At 39.1% G+C, this 21,421-nt stretch overlaps 1 protein-coding gene across 1 annotated transcript in view; it reads left to right on the forward strand.

Moving 5' to 3' along the window:
- The window catches only part of KMT2E (lysine methyltransferase 2E), a 310,078-nt gene that overhangs the window by 226,948 nt on the left and 61,709 nt on the right, over nt 1–21,421 (forward strand). The window contains 4 exon segments of the mRNA XM_030216423.1: nt 1,861–2,122; nt 7,157–7,255; nt 17,572–17,736; nt 21,056–21,373. Of these exon segments, the coding sequence (XP_030072283.1) occupies nt 1,861–2,122; nt 7,157–7,255; nt 17,572–17,736; nt 21,056–21,373 (844 nt within the window).

The following is a 21,421-nucleotide window of genomic DNA, read 5'->3' on the forward strand; positions in this document are numbered from 1 at the left end:
CTGTAAGACAAGACATTTAAGTATGCAATAGGACATGATACGATGTGCATAGCTATGGGCAACAAATACCTGAAGTTTGTTTTGAGGTTGAAAGCAAAGTGTCTTTGATTTTAAGTAAAAATAGCTAGTCACTTAATCCTCATCCTGGAATATATTGTTTGCAATTCTAAAACAATTGTATATTTTTCCAGTTTAAAAAACGAGATACATTTTTGTTTTAAATTAAAGTTGGTATAGCAGAAATGTGCCGTGAAATAGAAAGGTTGTTTTTCTAATGCACCTGTCTAGGGCTCTCTGGCTATAAACTTATGCCAGACTTAGTTCTTAACAGTGGAATGAGGATGTTTCATAGTTCTAGCTAGGTTATTTTATTCCTGATTTCCTTATAGATCAGTGAAGCAGTAGAAGTAATGTTTCAAATAACTGGTAGTTGCTTTCTGGCTTCATCTTTTTACAAGCACTATAAGTGCTAAAACCTGCTTGATACCATGGGGGTTGGAAGTAATGAAAAAGTATTTTGGGCAGCAACCTAGGGCCTCTTTTACAAAGCTAAGCTAGCGATTTCTGCATGGCAAATGAGAGGAAGCCCATAGGAATTGAATGGGCATCCTCTTGTTTGCCGCATCGGGAATTGGTAGCATGGCTTTGTAAAAGAGGCCCCTAGTTAGGAAGGAAAGACCCAATCTTTTTTTTTTTTTTAATGTAAATTAAATTCAGAAAGCATTTACAGTACTGCAAGCCACAGATATCTCTGTTTTTTCCAAATTACTGGCAAGTGTAAAACTACCAGAGATTTAACTAATCTAGTTTGGGGTAGAAGAGAACCCTCTTGACATATATGGGGGGGATTTTCAGTTGACACACAACCCCCCCCCCCCCCCCCCAAAAAAAAAAAAACCCAGTATTCCAAGGTGGAGCATACTAGTTTGTTTGTTTATTTTTTTTCATCACTGTTCATGGATATCTAACCTTTTTCCAGTGCTTGATTTTTGTTTTGACTATTTATAAATACATATTTCTAAAAGCCCTGGCACCCTGTTTACTAAGGTGCACTTGTGTCTTTAGTGTGTGCTAAAAATTAGCTCGCACTGACCATGTAGATGCCCATAGGAATGTTATGGGCATCTACATAGCATGCACTAAAAACGCTAATGTGCCTCTAGCACGGCGTAGTAAACAGGACCCTATTTATCATTCATTGGTGTGTAATTAAAGTTCCTATACTGAAAACGTACACTTAATTAACCTCATGCTACAACAGCTGTATAAACAAAAGGGGCAGAATTCAGTGCAGATACATAAAATCAGCATATAATTTTCCTCTATCCGCCCAACATGACCATGTTTTGTCCTCTAGGGCTGCAATTTGTGAGCACCCTGTATATCGGGCTGCAGCTGCCTGGAAAAGACAGCTCACTGCTTGCGAGCCTTATTTTTTTTTTTTGCTGCACTGCACTAACCAGACAGGGAAAACATTGGACTGTTCCTGCTGGTTTCATGTTAAGCCCCTGACGCAGCCCTTGAGAGGGCGAAACATGCCCATGTTGGGTGGTTAGAGGAAAGTTTTATATGCTAATTTTATGTATCTGCATTGGATAAATTTTGTTTTATTTCACCACGTGGATCTGCTTTTCTTTTCTGTTGTTTGGATCTTGCAGACTGCTTGCCTGTGTTCTTTTTGGGACCTAAGAAACAAAGGGAGCACATCTGCTAATCGATCAGTGAAAATGTTCATCTATTACTAATTGACTTTTGGGGTGTGTGTGTGTATGTATATATGTGTACATATATGTGTGTATACACACACACACACATTATATATGCATATATCTAAACATGTATGTTTGTGTTTTCATCTAGTAAATACAAAGTGGATTGTGCATGCCTTCAAGAAAATCCTGAATGTCCAGTCCTGAAGCGTAGTTCTGAACCTACTGAAAATATTAATAGTGGCTATGAGACCAGAAGGAAGAAAGGAAAGAAAGAAAAGGAAATGTTGAAAGAAAAGGAGACACAAAATCAAAACATACTAGACCCAGAGGGAACTGCAAATAAAATGAAGATCTCGGATAACAAGCAGAGGAAACTTTCCCCACTCAGGCTGTCCATATCCAATAATCAGGTATGAAAACATACAGTGTTGTAGTTCCTCAAAGTCATTTTAAAAGTCAATTGTGTCTGACTCTAGGTAAAAAAATGTTAAAGTTCTGGTTATGTATGAACAGATGTGTTCTATGCTTTGTAAATAAATTATGTAGTCTAAGTAGTAGTATTAGGAAAATAGGCCTTTTTAAGATAAAGCAAATAGTCATGAAAGTCCCTAGTAATGAAAGTCCCACATTTTATTGTGTTTTTGTGTCATTCTAGAGGACATTTGTAAACACCTCTTAAATATCACAACAGGCATCATGCTAAAACCATGTATGTTGTAGATAAAGTGATATAAGTAATGTAAACATTACTGCAAAGATAAAATGGCTTATGTGCAAAATATTCAGGTAGTTGTACATATTGGGTCAAGTTCTATAAATGGAGCCTTAAAAATTGGCGCTGAAAAACCACACAGCGTGATTTTATAAACTACACCTAAAGTTAGGCGTGAGTTATAAAATATGCGCACATGCTGTTCTTGCGTCTAAAATGTAGGCATACCCATTTAGGCCACCTAAAACCAATCTGACAATGGCCATGCTCCCTTTTCAACTGTGCACATTTGAATTTATGCACACTGCGGTGTAGAATACGCCTAGAAAATTGTGCGTATACATTCTAATTAAAGCCAATTAGTACTGCTAATTGGTTAAGTACCAATTACCTGCTCTGATTGACTTGTTGCATGCAGTTTGGCCATGCGGCCAAATTAGCACGCACAAGTTGAGGCACCATATATAGAATTTGGGAGATTGTCAACATTCTCTGCTTTTATGGTTTATTTCTTTCCTTTAACTTCCCCATTGCATACTTTGTTTTCTATGTGGATGATCAGGAGGCTTTCTGTTGCCTATGGTTGAAGCATCATCATAATTACTGCTGTGAGAAAACCAACATGCTCAATGTTAGTGCTGCCAGTAACATTGGACAGTTGGATGTTGATATGGTTCTGAGAAGCAAGGGTTTCAAGATCTTGTTGTATAAGAGAAAAGAGGTCCTAGCACAGGTGCCGGATCCCTATTTCTTTGAGATTTTATAGAGATATATAGGTAGATGTAGATAATATGCATGGTGATTGAGGAAAAAAGGAACCATATTAGTTAATGTGCACCTATTTAAGTCAAATGTTTCAGAAATGTATTGGAAACAAGGCAATAATAATATACATTACCATACCCTAATGCTGTTGTGGTGTACCTTGTGAAATACAAGACTCGGGCATGAAACATAACATGTGTCCAGCATACATTTGGCAAAAACTTATGTGACCTTTTTTAGATAGTAACAAACTTGGAGCTACACCTGAAAGGTCATAGAGGGGTCCTTTTAGAAAGGCATGCTGAAAAATGGCTTGTGGTAGTGTAGGCACGGGTTTGGGGTGTGCGCCGATCCATTTTTTAGCGTGCCTGTAAAAAAGGCCTTTTTAAAATTTTTGCCAAAAATGAACGTGCGGCAAAATGAAAATTGCCGTGTGTCCATTTTGGGTCTGAGACCTTACCACCAGCCATTGACCTAGCAGTAAAGACTCCCACCTGAAAATAAAAAATATTTTTCAGACGTGTGTACCTCCATTTTGGCGCGTGTTGGGCGCACATAGACGCTTATGTGGCTTAGTAAAAGGACCCCAGAATTTGTTCAAAACGTCATCCCAAGCAAACACAAGCTTATTTGAGCCCTTGAGAGCAAAGCAGGCCAAGTACACTTAGTTACAATGGCAATCTGAACAACGCCTGAACCTACTTTAATCTGTATGTATATAAGTATGGACATGGTCCAATTTCTCTTCTACATCTTTAGGCCATAGAGGCTATGAATCAGATCATGGCTGACCCATTTTTGCTCTGAAGGGCTCATTTAATCATCCCAGTGTCCAGTTCTTTGTCAGAAATAGCAGCAAGTCATTTTGCATGATAATGTTTAGTATGTGACCTAAACTTGATAAAGCTTATCTTTAGTAAACACCGTTTTCATAATTAGTTTAAACAGTGCCATCAAACTGATGTCACTTTTGTGCAGTGGGAAATTTAAGTAAGCAGCGAGTTCTGGGATGTTTTGCTTGATCTTTAGCTTGATACGTATTACCCAAATTGCTTAAATTACGCTGTTAACCAAGATGAGAAAATGAAGGGGTTTCTTTTTTTTTTTCGATCACACTGTATGTGTTTATAGATATAGAGATATATAAGGGGAGAGATTTTAATTATTTTTGGCAAGTTAACACTTGTACATTATGAATATGTAGGATAGATTTACATAATACAGTATAAATATAACTAGAGAAAAATAGACAAGATATATTATGTAATCAGTTCTGAGTTTTGTAATAGAGTGAAATGTCAAAAACATTTTTTTTTTTACATTTTAATTAAAATTTTCAAAAATGAACAGCACACAGTAAATCTTTGGCAGTACTGCTTTAAATTTTTCTTCAGTAGTGTGTTTGATAGGAGAAGGTTTGCTTTGCCATAATTTCCGTGCTATCATGAATATTTTAATTTCCTCTTTCCTGGCTCCTATAATCATTGGTTCAAAAAAAACCCAAAAACAAACGAATTGCAGATTTAATTTAGATCCATAGTGTGAGAGTATTTAGACAGCTAATTATAGTTAGTTCCCAAGTAATGCAATTCAAATTCTATTTAAATTCTTGAAGGCCCATTTCAGATAGTATTATTAACATTTGTTATAGCGCTACCAGATGCACGCAGCGCTGAACACCTGATACAAAGAGACTGTCCCTGCTCAAAAGAGCTTACAATCTAAGTAATACAGACAAACAAGACAGTTAGGGGTGAGGGAAGTAATGGGTGAGAAGGGAGGAAGGGACAAGGGGAGGGCAATTGTGGCTAGGAGCTAAAAGCAGCAGTAAAAAGGTGGGTTTTCAGCATAGATTTGAAAACAGGTAGAGATGGAGCTAGACGTATAGGTCCAGGAAGTCTATTCCAGGCATAAGATGCTGCGAGAGAAAAGGAGCGAAGGCTGGAGTTAGCAGTGGAGGAGAAGGAGGACAACAAGAGAGATTTGTCAAGCGAGCAGAGTTCACGGGGAGGAATGTAGGGAGAGATGAGAGTGGAGAGGTAATGGGGGGCTGCAGAGTGGATGCATTTAAAGGTCAGTATGAGAAGTTTAAACTGAATGCGGAAGCAGACAGGGAGCCAGTGAAGTATGCGGAGTATTAAAATATTTTATCTTCAGATAAAGAAACAGGTAAAATACCATATTGCTCTCCTATTGCTGTAGTCTTTTTTTCACATTTTTATATTTTTATTCATTTAGGACTCTGTTTACTAAGCTGTGCTAAGGGCATGCTAGCATTTTTGCATGCATAAACGCTGAAACCCATATATTTCTATGGGTGTCTCTAGAGTTTAGAGTGTGCTAAAAATGCTACCACACCTTACTAAACAGGACCTTTAGTATTTAGCTTGTGCCTTTCCAGTTGTAGTTAAAGGCAAGTTACATTCAGGTACACTAAGTACTTTCCTGTCCCTAGAAAGCTTACAATCTAAGGGGCCCTTTTACTTAAAATGGCATACCACAGGATGCGCTCAGCCATCCTGGAGTAAGAACTATTTAGTGCACACTAATCCACTTACTAAAAAATTGATTGTTTTTTATTTTTGGGGGCAAGGGCGTGTCAGAGAATTTTCCTGCATAATAAGTTAGTGCAGCTACATTACTTCAAGCTAACTGGTTAGTGCAGAATTACCACAGAGCCCTTACCACCTACATTCTGGGTGGCGGTAAGTGCTCACATGGTAACTTTTATTAACAGCCGCGCGATAATGGGAACATTAGTGCATAACTTCAAAAAAATATGGAAAATCGGGCATTTTACATCTGCAGCAAAAATGGTCTTAGCATGAGAGGAAAACCCACACCAGGGTGTGTGTGGAAGGTTACGTGACTTGCGTAGGGACACGAGGAATGCCATTGCGATTTGAGCCCTGATCTCTCTGGTTCACAGCTTGCTGTTCTCACCAGTAAGCTACTCCTCTACTCCATTAAATCTAGGAGCATTTTTACTGGAGAATCTAGAGTAATTTTTGCATTGAATAAAAATTTTTATTAATCTGGTCTTCTAATTGTGCTAATAGTTACTTCTGTGCACACCACTGATTTGGTTTGAATTTAATTTTCTTGTTTAAAAAAAATTGCAGTGAAATATATATAAAGTTCTAAGTATTTTCTAGAACATTAGAAGCACAGAAACAATAATATATACTAACACATGTATTTTGAACTTAGGAGCATGGTCTTTACTGATATCTAATAGCAAGTAGGTATGAGGCAGTGTGATGGGACAAGAATTACACAACTCATAAGGGCAAGGTATCCTAAAGGGTTCTTTCGGTATTGTATCTATGGGTGAATTCTTAGCAAATCTGGCCCTTTGTGTCCTTCTTTGTTCTCCCCCCCCCCCCCCCCCCCCCCATACACACGCGCACACACACACACACACACACACTTATGGAAAAGTATTAATAGGAGAAGAGGGTTTATTTAGCCACACTGCCTCATACAGTTTTTTTAAAAATTGCTTATATAATGTTAGTGTTGAGATCTTGAAGATCTGCCGTTCTTTATTTTCAAACTATATCCTCATTGGCTAATTAGAATTTGTAAGCTTATCGGGCTGCTAGCTTTATTGAATCCTCCTTCACCACAATAAAAGATGTAATTGCAGCACTTAGAGTAAATCACACTAGCTTACTAAGTAAAATTTGGAAAAATGTAGGAACAGTTTTTAAACTGAGTAGTGAAATATGTACTGTAAAGAAAATTGCTGTTTGGCCACAGGTGTGAATTAGAGAAGATTGTCAGTTTGCTGTATTCTAGGCTCTACAGTAAGCCTAAGATCATGACAGTTTTACAATTATTGCTTAACTGATTGGCTGCTTTTCAAATTAAAATTAAAGGACTTTTAGCAGTTTTGTAGTTGACAGATTTCCCAAGTTTATAGAAGTAGAAGAGCTTCTGTAAAGCAGTCATTTCCATCTTTCAGGAGCCAGATTTTATTGATGATATAGAAGAAAAAACTCCTATTAGCAATGAAGTAGAAATGGAATCTGAAGAGCAGATTGCAGAAAGGAAAAGGAAGATGGTAAGTTGGGAAGCAAGTAGCTGCTTAAAACTGTCACTAGGGCTTAGTGACAACTGCTCTTCCCATGCTAATTGTTGCTTCCAATTTTAGTATTTAGATTCTGAATGTTTGTTGAAGATAGCATCCTGTATTTGCTTAACTTTTTAAATTTAGAACTTGCTAATTGATTTAGCTATTTTTGAGCTGAACAGGCAACTCTGTTTTTGTTTTTAAAATTTGCTAGCACTGCTTCATTTGCACAGTCTGTGGAATCTCAAATGCAAAATTAATTTATTCTGTTCTTATACCACGTTGGCCAAACAATTGTGTGTGTTGGATATGCTTTTCTGAGTAGCACATCTATATTTTATTACTTCATTAAGCCTTCCTCAGAAGACTCTTGAAATGTAAACTGGGGTCCACTTTAGGATTTTCTTGCAGTTTTGCTGTTTTCTTGGCATAGATTTAGTAGTGAGCTATCTAAACAGTTCTATTTTGTCTTACACATAAGCTTCTTCAGTGGAGATACTATGCACCCAGATAAGTTATGGATGTTGCTGCTAATGTAATTATGTTCATGTGTATTTGAGCAAACACTGGGCCTTCAGGATTGAGAAAAATGTAGTTCTTTATTTATAATGGAGACCCGACACGGTCCGTGTTTCGGCGTACAAACGCCTGCATCAGGGGTCTCAAATAGGCTTCTGTCTCTGGCGAATACCAGGTAGCAAGGTCTGTTATGCCGCTCCTCTTCCCCGGGCTCCCCTCAGGTACTGCAGCCAACAAGACTCGAATTTACAGCTCTCGGCAGAAAGTAAAGATGCAGCTTTCAGGCATTTTAAGTTTGAGCCTTCTAGTTATACAGTTCATGGGTCATAACTGACTTGTCAGTGGTCAGAAAAGTGCAAATCAATTCAACAGGAACGGGGTTAGCTGGAATTCTGTGGGGATGGATGCAGATGCTGTGGGGTTCCTGCCGAAGTGTAGTGCCAGGTCAGCCTACCAATCCTTTCCTTATGTTTCTAAACTAGTTTAGCAATTGTAATAGCACTGAAAAAAATTAATGGATATAGTTGATAACATTGAAATCCTCATAAGCACTGAGATGGGAAGCTATCAACATGGGCTACTGTTAAGTTGGGTTATTTTACCACAAGCTGGGGTATTTTAGTATAGGGGACAGGTGGTGATGGAGAAGATTACTTGTGGTGATGGAGGAGATTCTAGTGGGGACAGGTGCAACTCTCTCTAGTTGGCACCGCTCTATTCTGACTGTCCCTCCCCTGTTCCATTCAGGACCCTCGCCCCCCCCCCAAAATAGCCCAAAGCCCAAGAGCTTCTCTGCCTCCACTCCTGTGGGGCAACAAGTCTGAGCAACCTCTACCTTCAAACTGACGATGGATTGCAGCAATAGCCTACGCCCTACTAGTGAAGGAGTCCACGTAGATCAGCAGGCTTGAAAGTCACTGAAGCACAGAAAACATTACAGGAGTCTCCTGCTAAGACAACGTGGCACACCAAGAGGTGTACCCCCCTCCCAAAATGCTTCTCTGACTTAGATATATGCACTCCAGGAAGACACATGGCCTACCCTGAACCACACTCACCTTTGCCACCCCTGCAGCATCAGCAGTGGGGCATCAACACTTCACACTGCTGTACCTCCTTCAGAGGTTCCTTAAAGAAAGCACTGCCTCACTACAAGCCACAGCAGGGGATTCAGAAGAACTCACTCTGGGTATCTCCATCCAGCTGAGCCCAACAGGGGACCCTGGGGTACCAGGATAAGCCCTGTGGAATACCCTCATTCTACCCCCAGTCCCATCCATGGAAAATGGATGGCTGTCTTCAGACCTCATCACCTTCTTCCAGGACCCAGACAATGCCAACTCTGTCAACAGCTTGACATACACCTGTGAACTTGAACACAAGTGTACATGTACCCTACCACCAGAGGATCCTAAATAACAGGGAGAGCCAGAGGATAATATATCCCAAGCTCTTACCGAAGATGATGAAAGCTTTCTCCCTGATCATTGCAGAAATCCTGAAATCCTAAGGAATTTTCACTGTCTTTTATAATCCATGAGCCCATCAGGAGAAGTCTTGGCATTTCTAGTACACCTTCACGGTGTGCTACTTAACATCTGGAGAACACTGTTGTTCAGGTGACATCCAGGCACCTAAATACCAAGTATAATCAGAACCTGGTATACAGTGTGTTGTTTTTGAGTGCTTTTCTTCATATTTGTTAGGGAGGATGTTCTGGGTCATTGCCCGCCTCACTGCCTCTATCAAATGGGATTCCACAGAGTTTTGTGTTGGACACAGTGTTCAGTTTTTTAGCATCCTTGCCACTCTTTCAGTCAGAAGGAATTAGCATCTTTTTCTTTGCTGGTAATAGTCAGCTTATATATTATATTGTTTCCACTGCAATTTAACTATACTTAATCATTGCTTAGCACAAGTTGCTGAGTGGCTGAATACTAACTGTCTCAAACTGAATTTTCAAAAAAGTCTGGCCAGGTGGGTAACAGGACTTGTGCCACTCACAGCATGGACAAGTAGTCTGACCTTTTTCACTTCTTATTTTGGATGTTACTGGTTCTGGCTTTATATTTGAATCCTAATTTTTTTTAACCCTCCATCGAATCAGAACCATGATTGCCCTCTTGGATGCTTTTGTTCTTATAAATGTGTTGGTACCTAATTGGCTTGATTATTGTAATGCCCTTTACAATGGGGCTTCATAAGTTGCTCTGAGAATGCCTTCAGACTACACAATACTGAGTTCAGATGATTTAATCATGTAAAGAGGATGGATCAGGTCTCCTCCCCCCTCGTCTTTTGAGGGACCAACACTGGTTATTTGTGACCTATAGAGTGAAATTTGAAGTTGTTCTTGAATTTAAGGCTGTGTAAACGGCTTTTTCTGCTCCACTTTTCAATGTTCTAAGTTCTCATATGCCTCACTTTATAATCTCAGGTGACAAACTTTCTATTCCTCCACCATTTCAAACCCGCTCCTCTGCCTCTTATATTCTGACCTTGTTATAAAATTCCATCCCAAAAATACCTGTGTACTGAGGCTTCTGTACCTGGATTCACAGCAAGCCTTAAAACCTGTTTTTCATTTCATGCTTTTGGTGAACAAGGGCCTTGATGCTTTAGTTGATGACAGCACTTGCAGTTGTGCTTCTTTGTATGTTGCTGTTTACTTCTGTTCTCTCCTTGGCATGCTTTGGTGTATATTATTGTTATAATCTTTGTACGTGAACCATTTTGATGTAGCCATGAATGGCAGTGTTTAACTTGGCAATAAGCATAAACTGTGCCACATGGTGTGATCACTTATAACTGTCCCACTGGCCTGTAGTATCTTAAGCGGTCATCAAGAGATCCAAAGCCATTAAGCCAAACAGCAACGCTGTCCAGGCTTCAGTTTTTTTCTAAAAGTAGTCTGTTAACATTTGTTTTATTCTTTATCTCAATTTTGGCAGTCAGAACTCCTTTATGTAAGAGAATTCTTGTAGTATTTATCTAAAGAAATTAGAACAAAGGTTTTTAAAAATGTCTATTAATTACTCGTTCTTCAAACTGTGGTTTAACTCCAAAGTGTAAGATGTGGTTACCCACATTTCAAAGTAGTTATTTAACCTGGGAGCTGCACAGAAGATATCTTACAGAGAGCAGATAATCTTTAGCTTTTAAAATAATTCAGAAATAGAAAAATGTTTTGGTTTTTAAACATTTTTGTCTCTCTGGATGTAGTCTTTAAATTTTTTAGTTGGTAAGCTTATGAAAATGACAGTATAGAGAATCTGTTCAGTTTTAACCACCTTGTCTACATATCTTGTCTTTATTTGTTCAAAATTAAAATGTCTCCAGAGAGTATGAATTATTCTAAAATCATGCTATGCACTCGCAGGTGAAGAAAATAACAACTTTGAGGAATGGGCTATGCTGGTTTCTTACAGCTATGTTTGATAGCTTTTGTATTTGGAAAATGATTAAATTATTATTATTATTTGTTGCATTTGTATCCCACATTTTTCCACCAATTTGCAGTCTCAATGTGGCTTACATTGTTCCGTCATGGCGATCACCATTTCTGGACTGAGAGATACAATTGGTATTACATTAAAGTTCATGATTGACAGAGTAGATTAAGCAGTCAAGAATAAAGAGTTCATATTCGGAATGAGAGAGAAAGTGGTATTGCGTTAAAGTTCATTCGTGGTAGAGTAGACCTTGGTAGTCGAGTATAGAGAGTTAAGTTTTATCCAGTTCTGGTTTGCGTTTCGTTGTCTGGTATTTAGGATGGATCATTGTGGTATGCCTTATTGAACAGGTTGGTCTTCAGTGATCTCGGAAAGTTAGTTAGGTCGCGCATTTTTTTCACGGCGAGTGAATAATAAATAATAAACCCAATTAAATAATTGGGTTTTAGGGTTTGTTTTTCCTTCCTGGTTCTGGGAGCATAAATACCTCTGAGCCCTTGGACGTTTTTTGGTGGGCCTTGACTGGAGGATGAAGCTGCCATGACAGTTCCTTAAGGACTTGGAGTGCAATGAGAAAGGCACAACGATTCTGTTGGGCATGTCCAAGCCCTGCACCATTCAAATAAACAACCTTAAAGACCCTTTCTTAATTTAAGGCAACTTTGAGTCAGAACATAAATGTCTCTAATCTGCCCCCACATCTAGTTTTCTCCTTTTGGTGAATCTTCCCAACAGTGGCAAGCTTGCCAAAATCACTCTAAGGCCACAACACCACCTCATCTGGGAAGTTACAAAACATTTCAGAAGAATGTTCAAAGAACTACAGGTCTCTCTAGCCTCAGCTAAGGTCATTGTTCATGACTCCACAATAAGAAAAAGATGCAGCAAAAATTTTAGCATCTTTAGGCTTGTTTGGCCATTTTTCAAGAGTCTTTTATTTGTTGTGCTTGGTCCAGTGTTGTTGGTTGAGGATCTTGGGCTCTCAGTTGGGTATTTGTAGTCAAAATTGAGTTGTCTGGTTTTGCAACAGCTATTTTCCCAGATAGTATGTCCCAGACAAGAACCCCACAGTGGTTTTAAGAAGTGCACCCACCCAGTACATAATTAGCATTTGCAATGCCTGGGTCCCAACCGTGATCTCTCTTTATGTAAATCTTGTTCACAGATATCCAGGAGAAGTCCTCATGGTTGAGAATCAGAACAAATGGATTTTTGGTACTAGGAAGTCCAGTCCATTGACTTCAGCATTGGAAACATCAGTCTTCTTTCCTGGAGCTGCACCGAACACTGGGGATACATCAAGAGGAGGTCATTCATCTTTGACATTGAGTATCAATAGAAGCCATTAGAATAGGTCATTATCTGAGTCTTGCATGAAGAAGAGGAAGGATTTGTTCTAGGCTGACGGTTGGCTCGTGATAGCAAATACCAGGCAGAAGATGGTGTGCATTGAAATCTCTCCTCATCCGGAGCATGGTGTTAAAAGCACTGAGATACTGAGATCACATATGTTCTCAAAGCACCCCCGATATAAGAACACTCCTCCATCTCTGTATCAGAGGAATGCAACAGACTCCAAGACCTAGCTTCTGATACCCCAACTAATTTAGGAGGATGTAGCTGCCCCTAATGCGTTCACTATTTATTTTTATAGATGTCAGTCTTTGAGGAGCAGCTCATAAGGATTTTGATGAGTAGATGGGAGTGCCTCTTTCTTCAGCATGACACACTGTTGATCTCTTCAGAGACATCCTACCAGTCCTCCAAACCCATACACTTTCTGTAGGGGAGGCATCAACACCAAGACCTCTAAAAGAGTTTAGGGACAATATCTGCTGCACAGTTGTCAATCTCTACTGCATCAGGAAAGGAAGCTTCACCGCAGCATTGGAAATCCATGTGTCTCAACTCTCATACTCAAGGCCTGAGACCCAGAAATCTCCTTTTGGAGTGTTTTTCAGAGTCAGAGTCTGACTCTGAGCACTCCTGTGATTCTGATTATGAGCCAAATGTTTTCTCTGAAGCTGGTTCAACTGGCTTACCATCAAATCTGTTTCTACCTCATCAGAGAACAAAATCTCCAGTCGAGTAACTCTTTTGATTGTAAGTGAGCAACCCAGGGCAAAGACATTGGACATCCTCCAATTCCTCATCACCATCCCTGGAAGCTGTGACAGTGTCTGTTTATAGAATTCTCAAGGATGTACAGATGAGAATGTGGAATAACACCCCCCCCCCCCACCTTCTCTGTAGTGCCTATAAACAAGACTAATCCTGATTCAAGAAGCAACAGCTTCTTCACTGTTTCATGGTGGTCAGATCCACTCTTAAAAGAGCTAGAAGTTCCAAGGCTCATTCCTTGGTGCTCCTACGGATATGGGAATGTTTTAAGAGAAATTTCTTTCAGAATGCTGAGCTTACATCCCCACACTGCTTCTTACCAGCCCTTCATACTAGAGAAACATTGTACACAGTGTGGCAGAATATGCATACACCCTTCCTTTAGAGAAGGTCAAGCAGCTCCATTTACTAGTGGACAAAGGGGAAGAGTACATTAAAATACATGGTCCAAGAGACCTACAATAATTTCAACAGGAGCTGTTGTGATGGATTTCGGTGCCTGAAGACTTCTCTCTGGCTCTATGCTTCAGATCTAAGATATGATATGACGCTTCTCGTCTGATTTATAGAGTATCCAAATTTGAAAGGGCTTTGCCTTTACTGGCAAGATTGCACTGGCTACTAGTCAAGGCACATTCAGTTGTTAAGCTTTGTATGTTCATATTTCATATAATTTATGGTATTGCACCAAGTTACATACCAGGCTTAATTAATTTGTCAGAAATGCAACTATGCAGTCTAGGAAATTGCTTATTTTCTCAGTTGCAGAAAATTTGTTTATAAACTTTCAATCAGTATGCTTTCCCTACCTAGTTTCAAAATGGTGGAACATTCTACCCCTTGAGATGTGTATCCGTGATGATTATTCTGTATTCCGGAAAAAGCTAAAGGCGTTTTTATTTCAAAAGTTCTTGTTGTATCTTGAGGTTATATTGTTTTGTCATAATTTTCACTGCATCAATGCCTTTTTAATTATTTAGCTTTGTAAGCCACATTGAACATTCACAGCTAATGTGGAATAGAAAAATGTCTTTTAATGTAATATAATAACCATCAAAGCAGCCTACATTATCCATGGCAAAGTAGTTCTTAGGGAACTGTGGGCACATTCTGTGTGCGCTTAGGCAACCTCTTGGGCAGAGGTTGGGCAGAAACCTGGTCATCTCTTCATTTGTGAAGCACTACAAACAGAATGTCCTGTCTAGGCAGGTCAGTTATTCATGGGACCGTGTCTTCCCCTCTCCCTTTAAGGGACTATTCTCATACATCTGATTGAGTTGATCTGGTCTAGTGAAACATTAAGGAGAAATTTCTTCATACTTATTTCCTTTCTTTGAGTCATACTTGAGTAGTCTGGTACCTGCCTTGGAAGACTGCGGCATTGGGATACTGGTCTTGTTCAGGTTATTGTATAATGTATACATTTTCTACAGAGGTTCCCTAAGTGTTATAAATAAAAATAATAATAATTTTCTCAGCTATGCAGTCATTACTAAGGTGAAAATTAGAGAAAATACCTAGTACCTATCCTGTTTTGGCATTTGCATACTGAAGAGTTCTAGCATTCAACAGCCCCTCATACCATGAAGGTCACTGGAAAAGTCTAGTACCTCTACTTTCATCTGCTGGTTAGGAATGGACTCAAACCTTTGGTTTGAACTGGTCTAGTAGTACTCGAGGAAAAGAAACTAAAAGATATGAATACAAACTGTCACAACCCTTGTTTGAATTGGATCCTCAGAATGTGAGGCGCAATACATCACTTCAATATTCTTAAATTTATAAATCTCAAATCATTGAATTGATTAGGCTTTATAATGCTCGTACCTTTAATATAATCCTCTTGGGAGTTGCTTGCATCCAAGAGGATTATGTTAGGATAAGTGCATTAAAAATCATGATCAAGTAATTGATTTTGACATTTTATAAATTTAAAACTATATCAAAGATTATGTAAAAACGGACCTATGATGAATGTGGTGTTTGGCCAATATTGAAGTGATTTATTGTACCCCACTATCTAAGGATCCAACTCAAACAAAAGAGTTGTGTTGAGAGTTTTGTTATACATTATTCTTCTGCTGTAGTTATCCTCCATCAGTTGTAATCAGTGGGGTGGGGATGGCTGCATTCCACTGCTGCCAGGTAATAGAGGGGGGAGCGAGAACAGGGCCCTAGGCACTATACTGCTGCTGTTGTGTGGAGCCAGGATCAGTATAGGGTGGGCAGGAAGGAAAAAGAACTGTTGCTTCTATGGCTGGCACAGCCAGTCTCCAACCTTTGGTTTATCATATCAGTTTCACGGGGAAGAGAGGGCCAGAATGTGCCAGTATTTTATCCACGTTACCAGTCGCAGTTCTTACCGGTATTTCATAATCGGAGTTTGTGGCTCTGGCTATGGAATCATAGGCAGTCTGTGGTGTGGCTGTTACTCTGTGCATATCTTGAAAAGGATGATAATTTAGTAGAATGTTCCAAATGGAACATTTAATAGGGTTTTCGCTATAAACAAAAAACAGTCTTGAATTTGACAGGTATCTAGTATTTTTTACTGTTCATGTTTTCAATTTCTAATCTTTCTATCTTCTGTCATCAGACATTTTTCCATTTATCATCTGGTATATAGAAAAGTGCAAATATTTGCTATTAGAGGGCAGAGAATGCAATGGCTCCTTTAGCGACTGCGCACTTAGTGGCCTTATTTACTTATTAGTTGATTGATTCAGAAATCTTTTAGAAGCTAAGACCACAGCAACTTATATTCATCACTTATTTGTTTTTCTAACTTAAGCATGCATTCTAAAGTGGCTGTTTGTTTTCAGTTATTGCAAATCTGAGAAATTTGTGTTCATCATGGAGGAAGAAGTGCTGATTAGCTCTGTTGTTAAGCTCTTTAAAAAATAAAATTAGAGCTATGGCAATCCAGAATTGAAAAGAACAGTCACATTGATCACTAAATTTTCTACAGACTTTTAAAATAGTTTTGAAAATAGTTTAAACTGGATAGCAAACTTAAGAGTAAGATTATCAGACCTCTCATTGTATACATATTTTGTTCCTGTGTGTTCTACAAAAGTCCTTGGTCTGCCCAAAGCAGCTTAATAAATTTATACACTGGAAGAACATTCAGCAGCAACTGTATTCTATTCCCATTAGTCACAGTGGACCCTGCTATTTCTTAAATAGATGCAATTCAGATCCAGATAAATAAAATGTACATTGCCTCATAATACCTCCAGTTGATGTAAAGAATGAAGTATATGATTTCCTTTACAAAGTATTCATACTCCATTATCGTATGGTTGAAAAATGTGTATTGCTTTTATATGGCATGTAGTGGCATTTTCCTTGAAATAATTTAACATACCCATGCATTTCTGTTCTAGTATCTGTTTTTAAAGTTTTAGTAATTTGTTGGATTTGGGGGTAAAGGTTGTTTGGGTTGTAATGCTTAATAATATATATTTTTCCCCTCTGTGGTGCTTGTTTGCTTGGTGATGTGTATGCTTTAATGCTTGGCAATGTGAGCTTTCTTCCCATAGTGCAGTGGTTTTCAGGATGTCCACAATGAATATTCATGTGAAAAATTTGCATACAGTGGAGACAGTTAATGCAAATCTCTCATTAATATTCATTGTGAATATCCTGAAAACTTGACTGGCTGAGGTGCCTCCAGGACCAGGTTTGGGAATCACTTTCATATTGCTTTAATTTAATAAAAATTACTTGCAAAGAACATTTTTTAAAGTAATTTTAATGTTTTGGGGGGCATAACGTATCTCTTGTGTCTGATAGCGTAGTCAGTCTGTATTATTCTGATTGGTGGTTACTGTTTTGATTTTATGTATATGGCTTTTGCAATTTTATTTACTTTTCCACTGAGAAAGCTTGTGCTAAGTAAATAGTAATACAATATTGTATCCCTTTCCCAAAAGTGAAAGACTACAATGCTTGTCTACTATGAGCTAAAATTTAAATAGATTAAATTGAATTGAAGTATAGTGTAGTCTGTCTGATCAGGAAACATAGTTTCAGCAGGAGTTGAGCCTGCACAAATATTGTATATCCTAATTTGTCTACTCCTGTCCTTTTATTAGTAAGCTAGCTAGCATGTTAACCAGAAAGATGTAGGTGATTGTTAGGTGCTTTATTTTTTGCTTGGCCAGTTCAAAGGCAGTATATATTAATTTCTCAGTGTTCTGTTAAATGTCTCAGACAAGAGAAGAAAGGAAAATGGAAGCTATCCTACAAGCTTTTGCCAGATTGGAAAAGAGGGAGAAAAGAAGAGAGCAGGCTTTGGAAAGAATCAGCACAGCCAAAACTGAAGTCAAGATGGAAAACAAAGATATACATGTTGTTCAAGAGACAGAGCTTATTCAGGTAATTATAATTTTATATAATTTGTTTTGGTAAGAAAGGTTTGACGTTGAAGGCTTAATCTTTAAATTTCTACTGTTTCATTTGTACTTATCTCACACTTTTTGCAGTATGTGTTAAAGACGAGTTCTATTCAGATACAGCAAATATTTCCCAGTGCCTGGAGGGTTTATAATTGTTTATACCGGAGGCAGTATGGGTTTAAGTAACTTGTCCAAGGCCATAAGGAGCGTTAGTTGAATCTGAACCATGGTTCCATCACACTGCTCTATGAAATTGGTGTGCAAAAGTCTGTAATTAGTTCTTTAGTCATGTGAAAAACTGAATACTGAAGCTTCAAAACAGCATTAAGAACTAATGGTGTACCTTCATACATTTTATGTTTGTGTTCACTCCTCTTTCAAATGCAACTAATATTGTCAGCTTCTTAGCAGATAGTGAAGTTAAGCAGAATTGGATCCTACAGCAAAAGGCGATCCAACTTTAGCCAGTCAGTTACAGGGATTCTGGCATGAGACAATGTCAATTATAGGAACACTGGTGGGACAACATATTTACTTGGATCCTAGGAGGGTACTGTTACCCCAGGGAGAGGTTCTTGGGATGTGAGGAAGGTATCATTGGTTGGGAAAAATGTATTATAAAACTTTGGGTACAAGATGAAGCCCCATCTGGTTGTGGAGGAATACTTTACATCAGCTTATTGTGTGGGAATGGGAAGAGACCAAAGCGACACCAAGGTGCATAAAGAGGTTTCTAATGGTTTGGGAGAATTATGTACAGTCTCTTTCACCGAGAGCCCAGAGCCTGATATTCTTGTCTCATTATTTAGTAACGCCTGAGCGCTACCCCTAACACCCACCTGGTGTTAACCCTGTGGCCACCTGGAGGGTTCTACCCAGCACTACCCAAGCCCTCCTGCACGTGCGCCTACACCGGCATACCCTTCTCCCACCTGCTGGGTTCCACTTGCCTCTGGTTGAGTCTCCCACCAGCAAGTTATTTGGGAACCGCAATCCTGGGGCCCCACAGTTCCTATAAAAATGCTCAGACTGAGAACACAAACTGCCAGGATTCTTAGTCCTGGACAGCAGAGCCAACAAACTAATAGGTTTATTATTAAAAAAAAAAAAAAAAAAAAAAGTAGAACAGTGAACAGTAAAGGTTTGTGAACAGGTAAAATAATAAGGATTTAATGTTAAATCTAACTGAACACTTTTTACTACCTAAGTAGTACCTGGGGAGGTCAGAAAAAGAAACTGCTCACAGGAATTGAACAGGGTCTCAGTGCAGAGTTCTGCTCCTTCCACTCTTCCAAATGAGACTGAAGAGTGCTACCACCAGGGTTGTCAGATGGCAAAAATTTTTCCCACATAAAACCAGCCCAAACATAGCACAAAATTAATATAAATATTATGACAAATATGAATATTAAGGCATATGAATATTAATAAAGTGAATATGAATGAGGTCAGTATGAATATTAATGAGGGTGACCACAATCATCATAAACAGAATCAGCAGCAGCAAAATCACAAATTCATAATCCATCCATAAAACAAAAGGAGCAAGTTCCCACCACAAACTATTTATCTCATTTGATCTAGGAACAGGAAAAAAAAAAAGATTTTACTTCTCCCCCAGGTTTCAACTTAAAACATGTTTAATGTGGGATATAAATGTTGTAAATACCTAAATAGAAACTGAATGTTGAGGACCTGATTCTCATAACATATCTGTTAACATATCTATTTTAGTGGCCCTTTACCAGGAGAAAAAAAATATCTCCAACATACAACACATGCTAGGCTAGCCTGGTGTCCCTATAACCAGTCTCTCCAAATGCCACACTGATTAACAATTTAAAACAGAGTACAAGTAACTCTATTACTTCCTCTGTGAATCCGTATGCTGCACAAGCCAGAAAGCTTGAAAATACAAGTCAGATTTAAATATAAATGCTACCAAGCACAACGTGGTTGCAACAGCTCATCATGGCGGATCCGCAGTCCTTTCTGTCCCTCCCCTGGCCTGGGCCTCCCCTCCACAGTGACTCACCGGCTGCCTGTCTGGCTCATCGTCGTCATTGTTCTTGGCCGCGGCGCGGGCAGGTCCCCTGATCGTTCTGACTCTCCAGAGCAGATAAGGAGGAGAAGGAGCCACCGACCCCAGCGCCGGCCGGGCCACGGCCAGCAGGCCACTTCACTGGACGACACTGCTGCTATCTGACCTGGAGGGGCCGGGGGGAACCCGGGGAAGAGAGGGGCGAGGAGGACGGGTGCAGCCCCGCCTTCTATTATTTCTCAGGGTCTAAGTCAGGGGTTCCAAACCAGTGGTGCCTACGTCGTCCCCCTCCCCCCAAGCATTTGCATGAAGAAGTCAAAGGAGTGGAGAGAGAGGTCTTGAAATCTGAAGCAGTTTATTGAAACTTTCTAGACAGTGTGAAAGCAGTTAGGACAGTTTTCAGAAGAATTTGCCCAGTACAGAAACACTGAAGGCATGTGACAATATACATGCTGTGCTGTCAGAAAAGTGAACCACAGTTTCAAGCATTGATTGATGTTTAAATAGCAACAGCGCTTTCTAATGGCAATGAAACTTTAGGGGTTTTTTTTTAAACATCATTTGCATACTTCTCCAGGTTGCACAATCATTTCTTCATAACAAAGGCCGTGACCTAATGACTCAAATTACTGAATTGTTCATGCAATGCTTATGAAAATTTTTCGTAGTACGTATCATTTGTAAATGGTGATTTTATTCAATGACATGTACAATTTATGCGACTTCTTTAGTAGTGTAACTATGTACCACTGTAGTTCGTGTTAGTGGCTAATACAAGACATATGTAGCTGTCAGTAGTCGCTAGTGGACATGTGATTTAGGAATAGGGTGCAAGGGTTTCGTATGTCAGAGACGCAGGAACCAAAAACGGTTAAGAATCCTGGTCTAAGTGTTGTACCTCACTAAAATTACCGTCACAACTTGCACCCACACTTGCAGTCACTGGAGGTCGCCCTTACACTGAATGGGAGTCTGCATTACTCTTTCACATGGAGAGGTGGTCCTTTTGGAACAACATTGTTGGCAGTATGGGAAAGTCTATACTAGAATTTTCCATAGGTACCTAAATTTAGTAAAAACGTTTAATAAAAATATTAAAATACTGCATTTGTTATCACCATAAAGTTAAAGCACTCTCCCCTTTTTTTATATAATACTTGTTGTCTTGTTCAAAAAGACTGCAAAGCTTTATGGAAAAGTACTTTTATAGATTTCATTCATACTTTTCTAAATTAAAGTTGTGTGTTCTACACCCTAGGAGCCAGTGAAAGAAGAGACTACTAGCAAGCCAACACCTGCCAAAGTTAATCGAGCCAAGCAGAGGAAAAGTTTTTCAAGGAGCAGAACTCATATTGGACAGCAGCGCCGGAGACACAGAACAGTTAGCAGCTGTTCAGATATTCAGCTGTCCTCTCCTGATGTGGAAGTGACCTCGCAGCAGAATGAAATGGAGAACCCTGTGGTTACAGCAGAGCCCGAAAATGAAGCTGCTGTTGCTGCTGATACAGAAGATGTTACTGAAATTGAATCCCCAGCACTTAATAAATGTCCTGCAAAGTACCCTAAAACAAAAAAGGTATTTTTTTAAATTTCAGCATAAATGTTAAAAATCTGTTATTTAGCT

This window comes from Microcaecilia unicolor, chromosome 10 (assembly GCF_901765095.1).
Source record: "Microcaecilia unicolor chromosome 10, aMicUni1.1, whole genome shotgun sequence".
Taxonomy (NCBI): domain Eukaryota; kingdom Metazoa; phylum Chordata; class Amphibia; order Gymnophiona; family Siphonopidae; genus Microcaecilia; species Microcaecilia unicolor.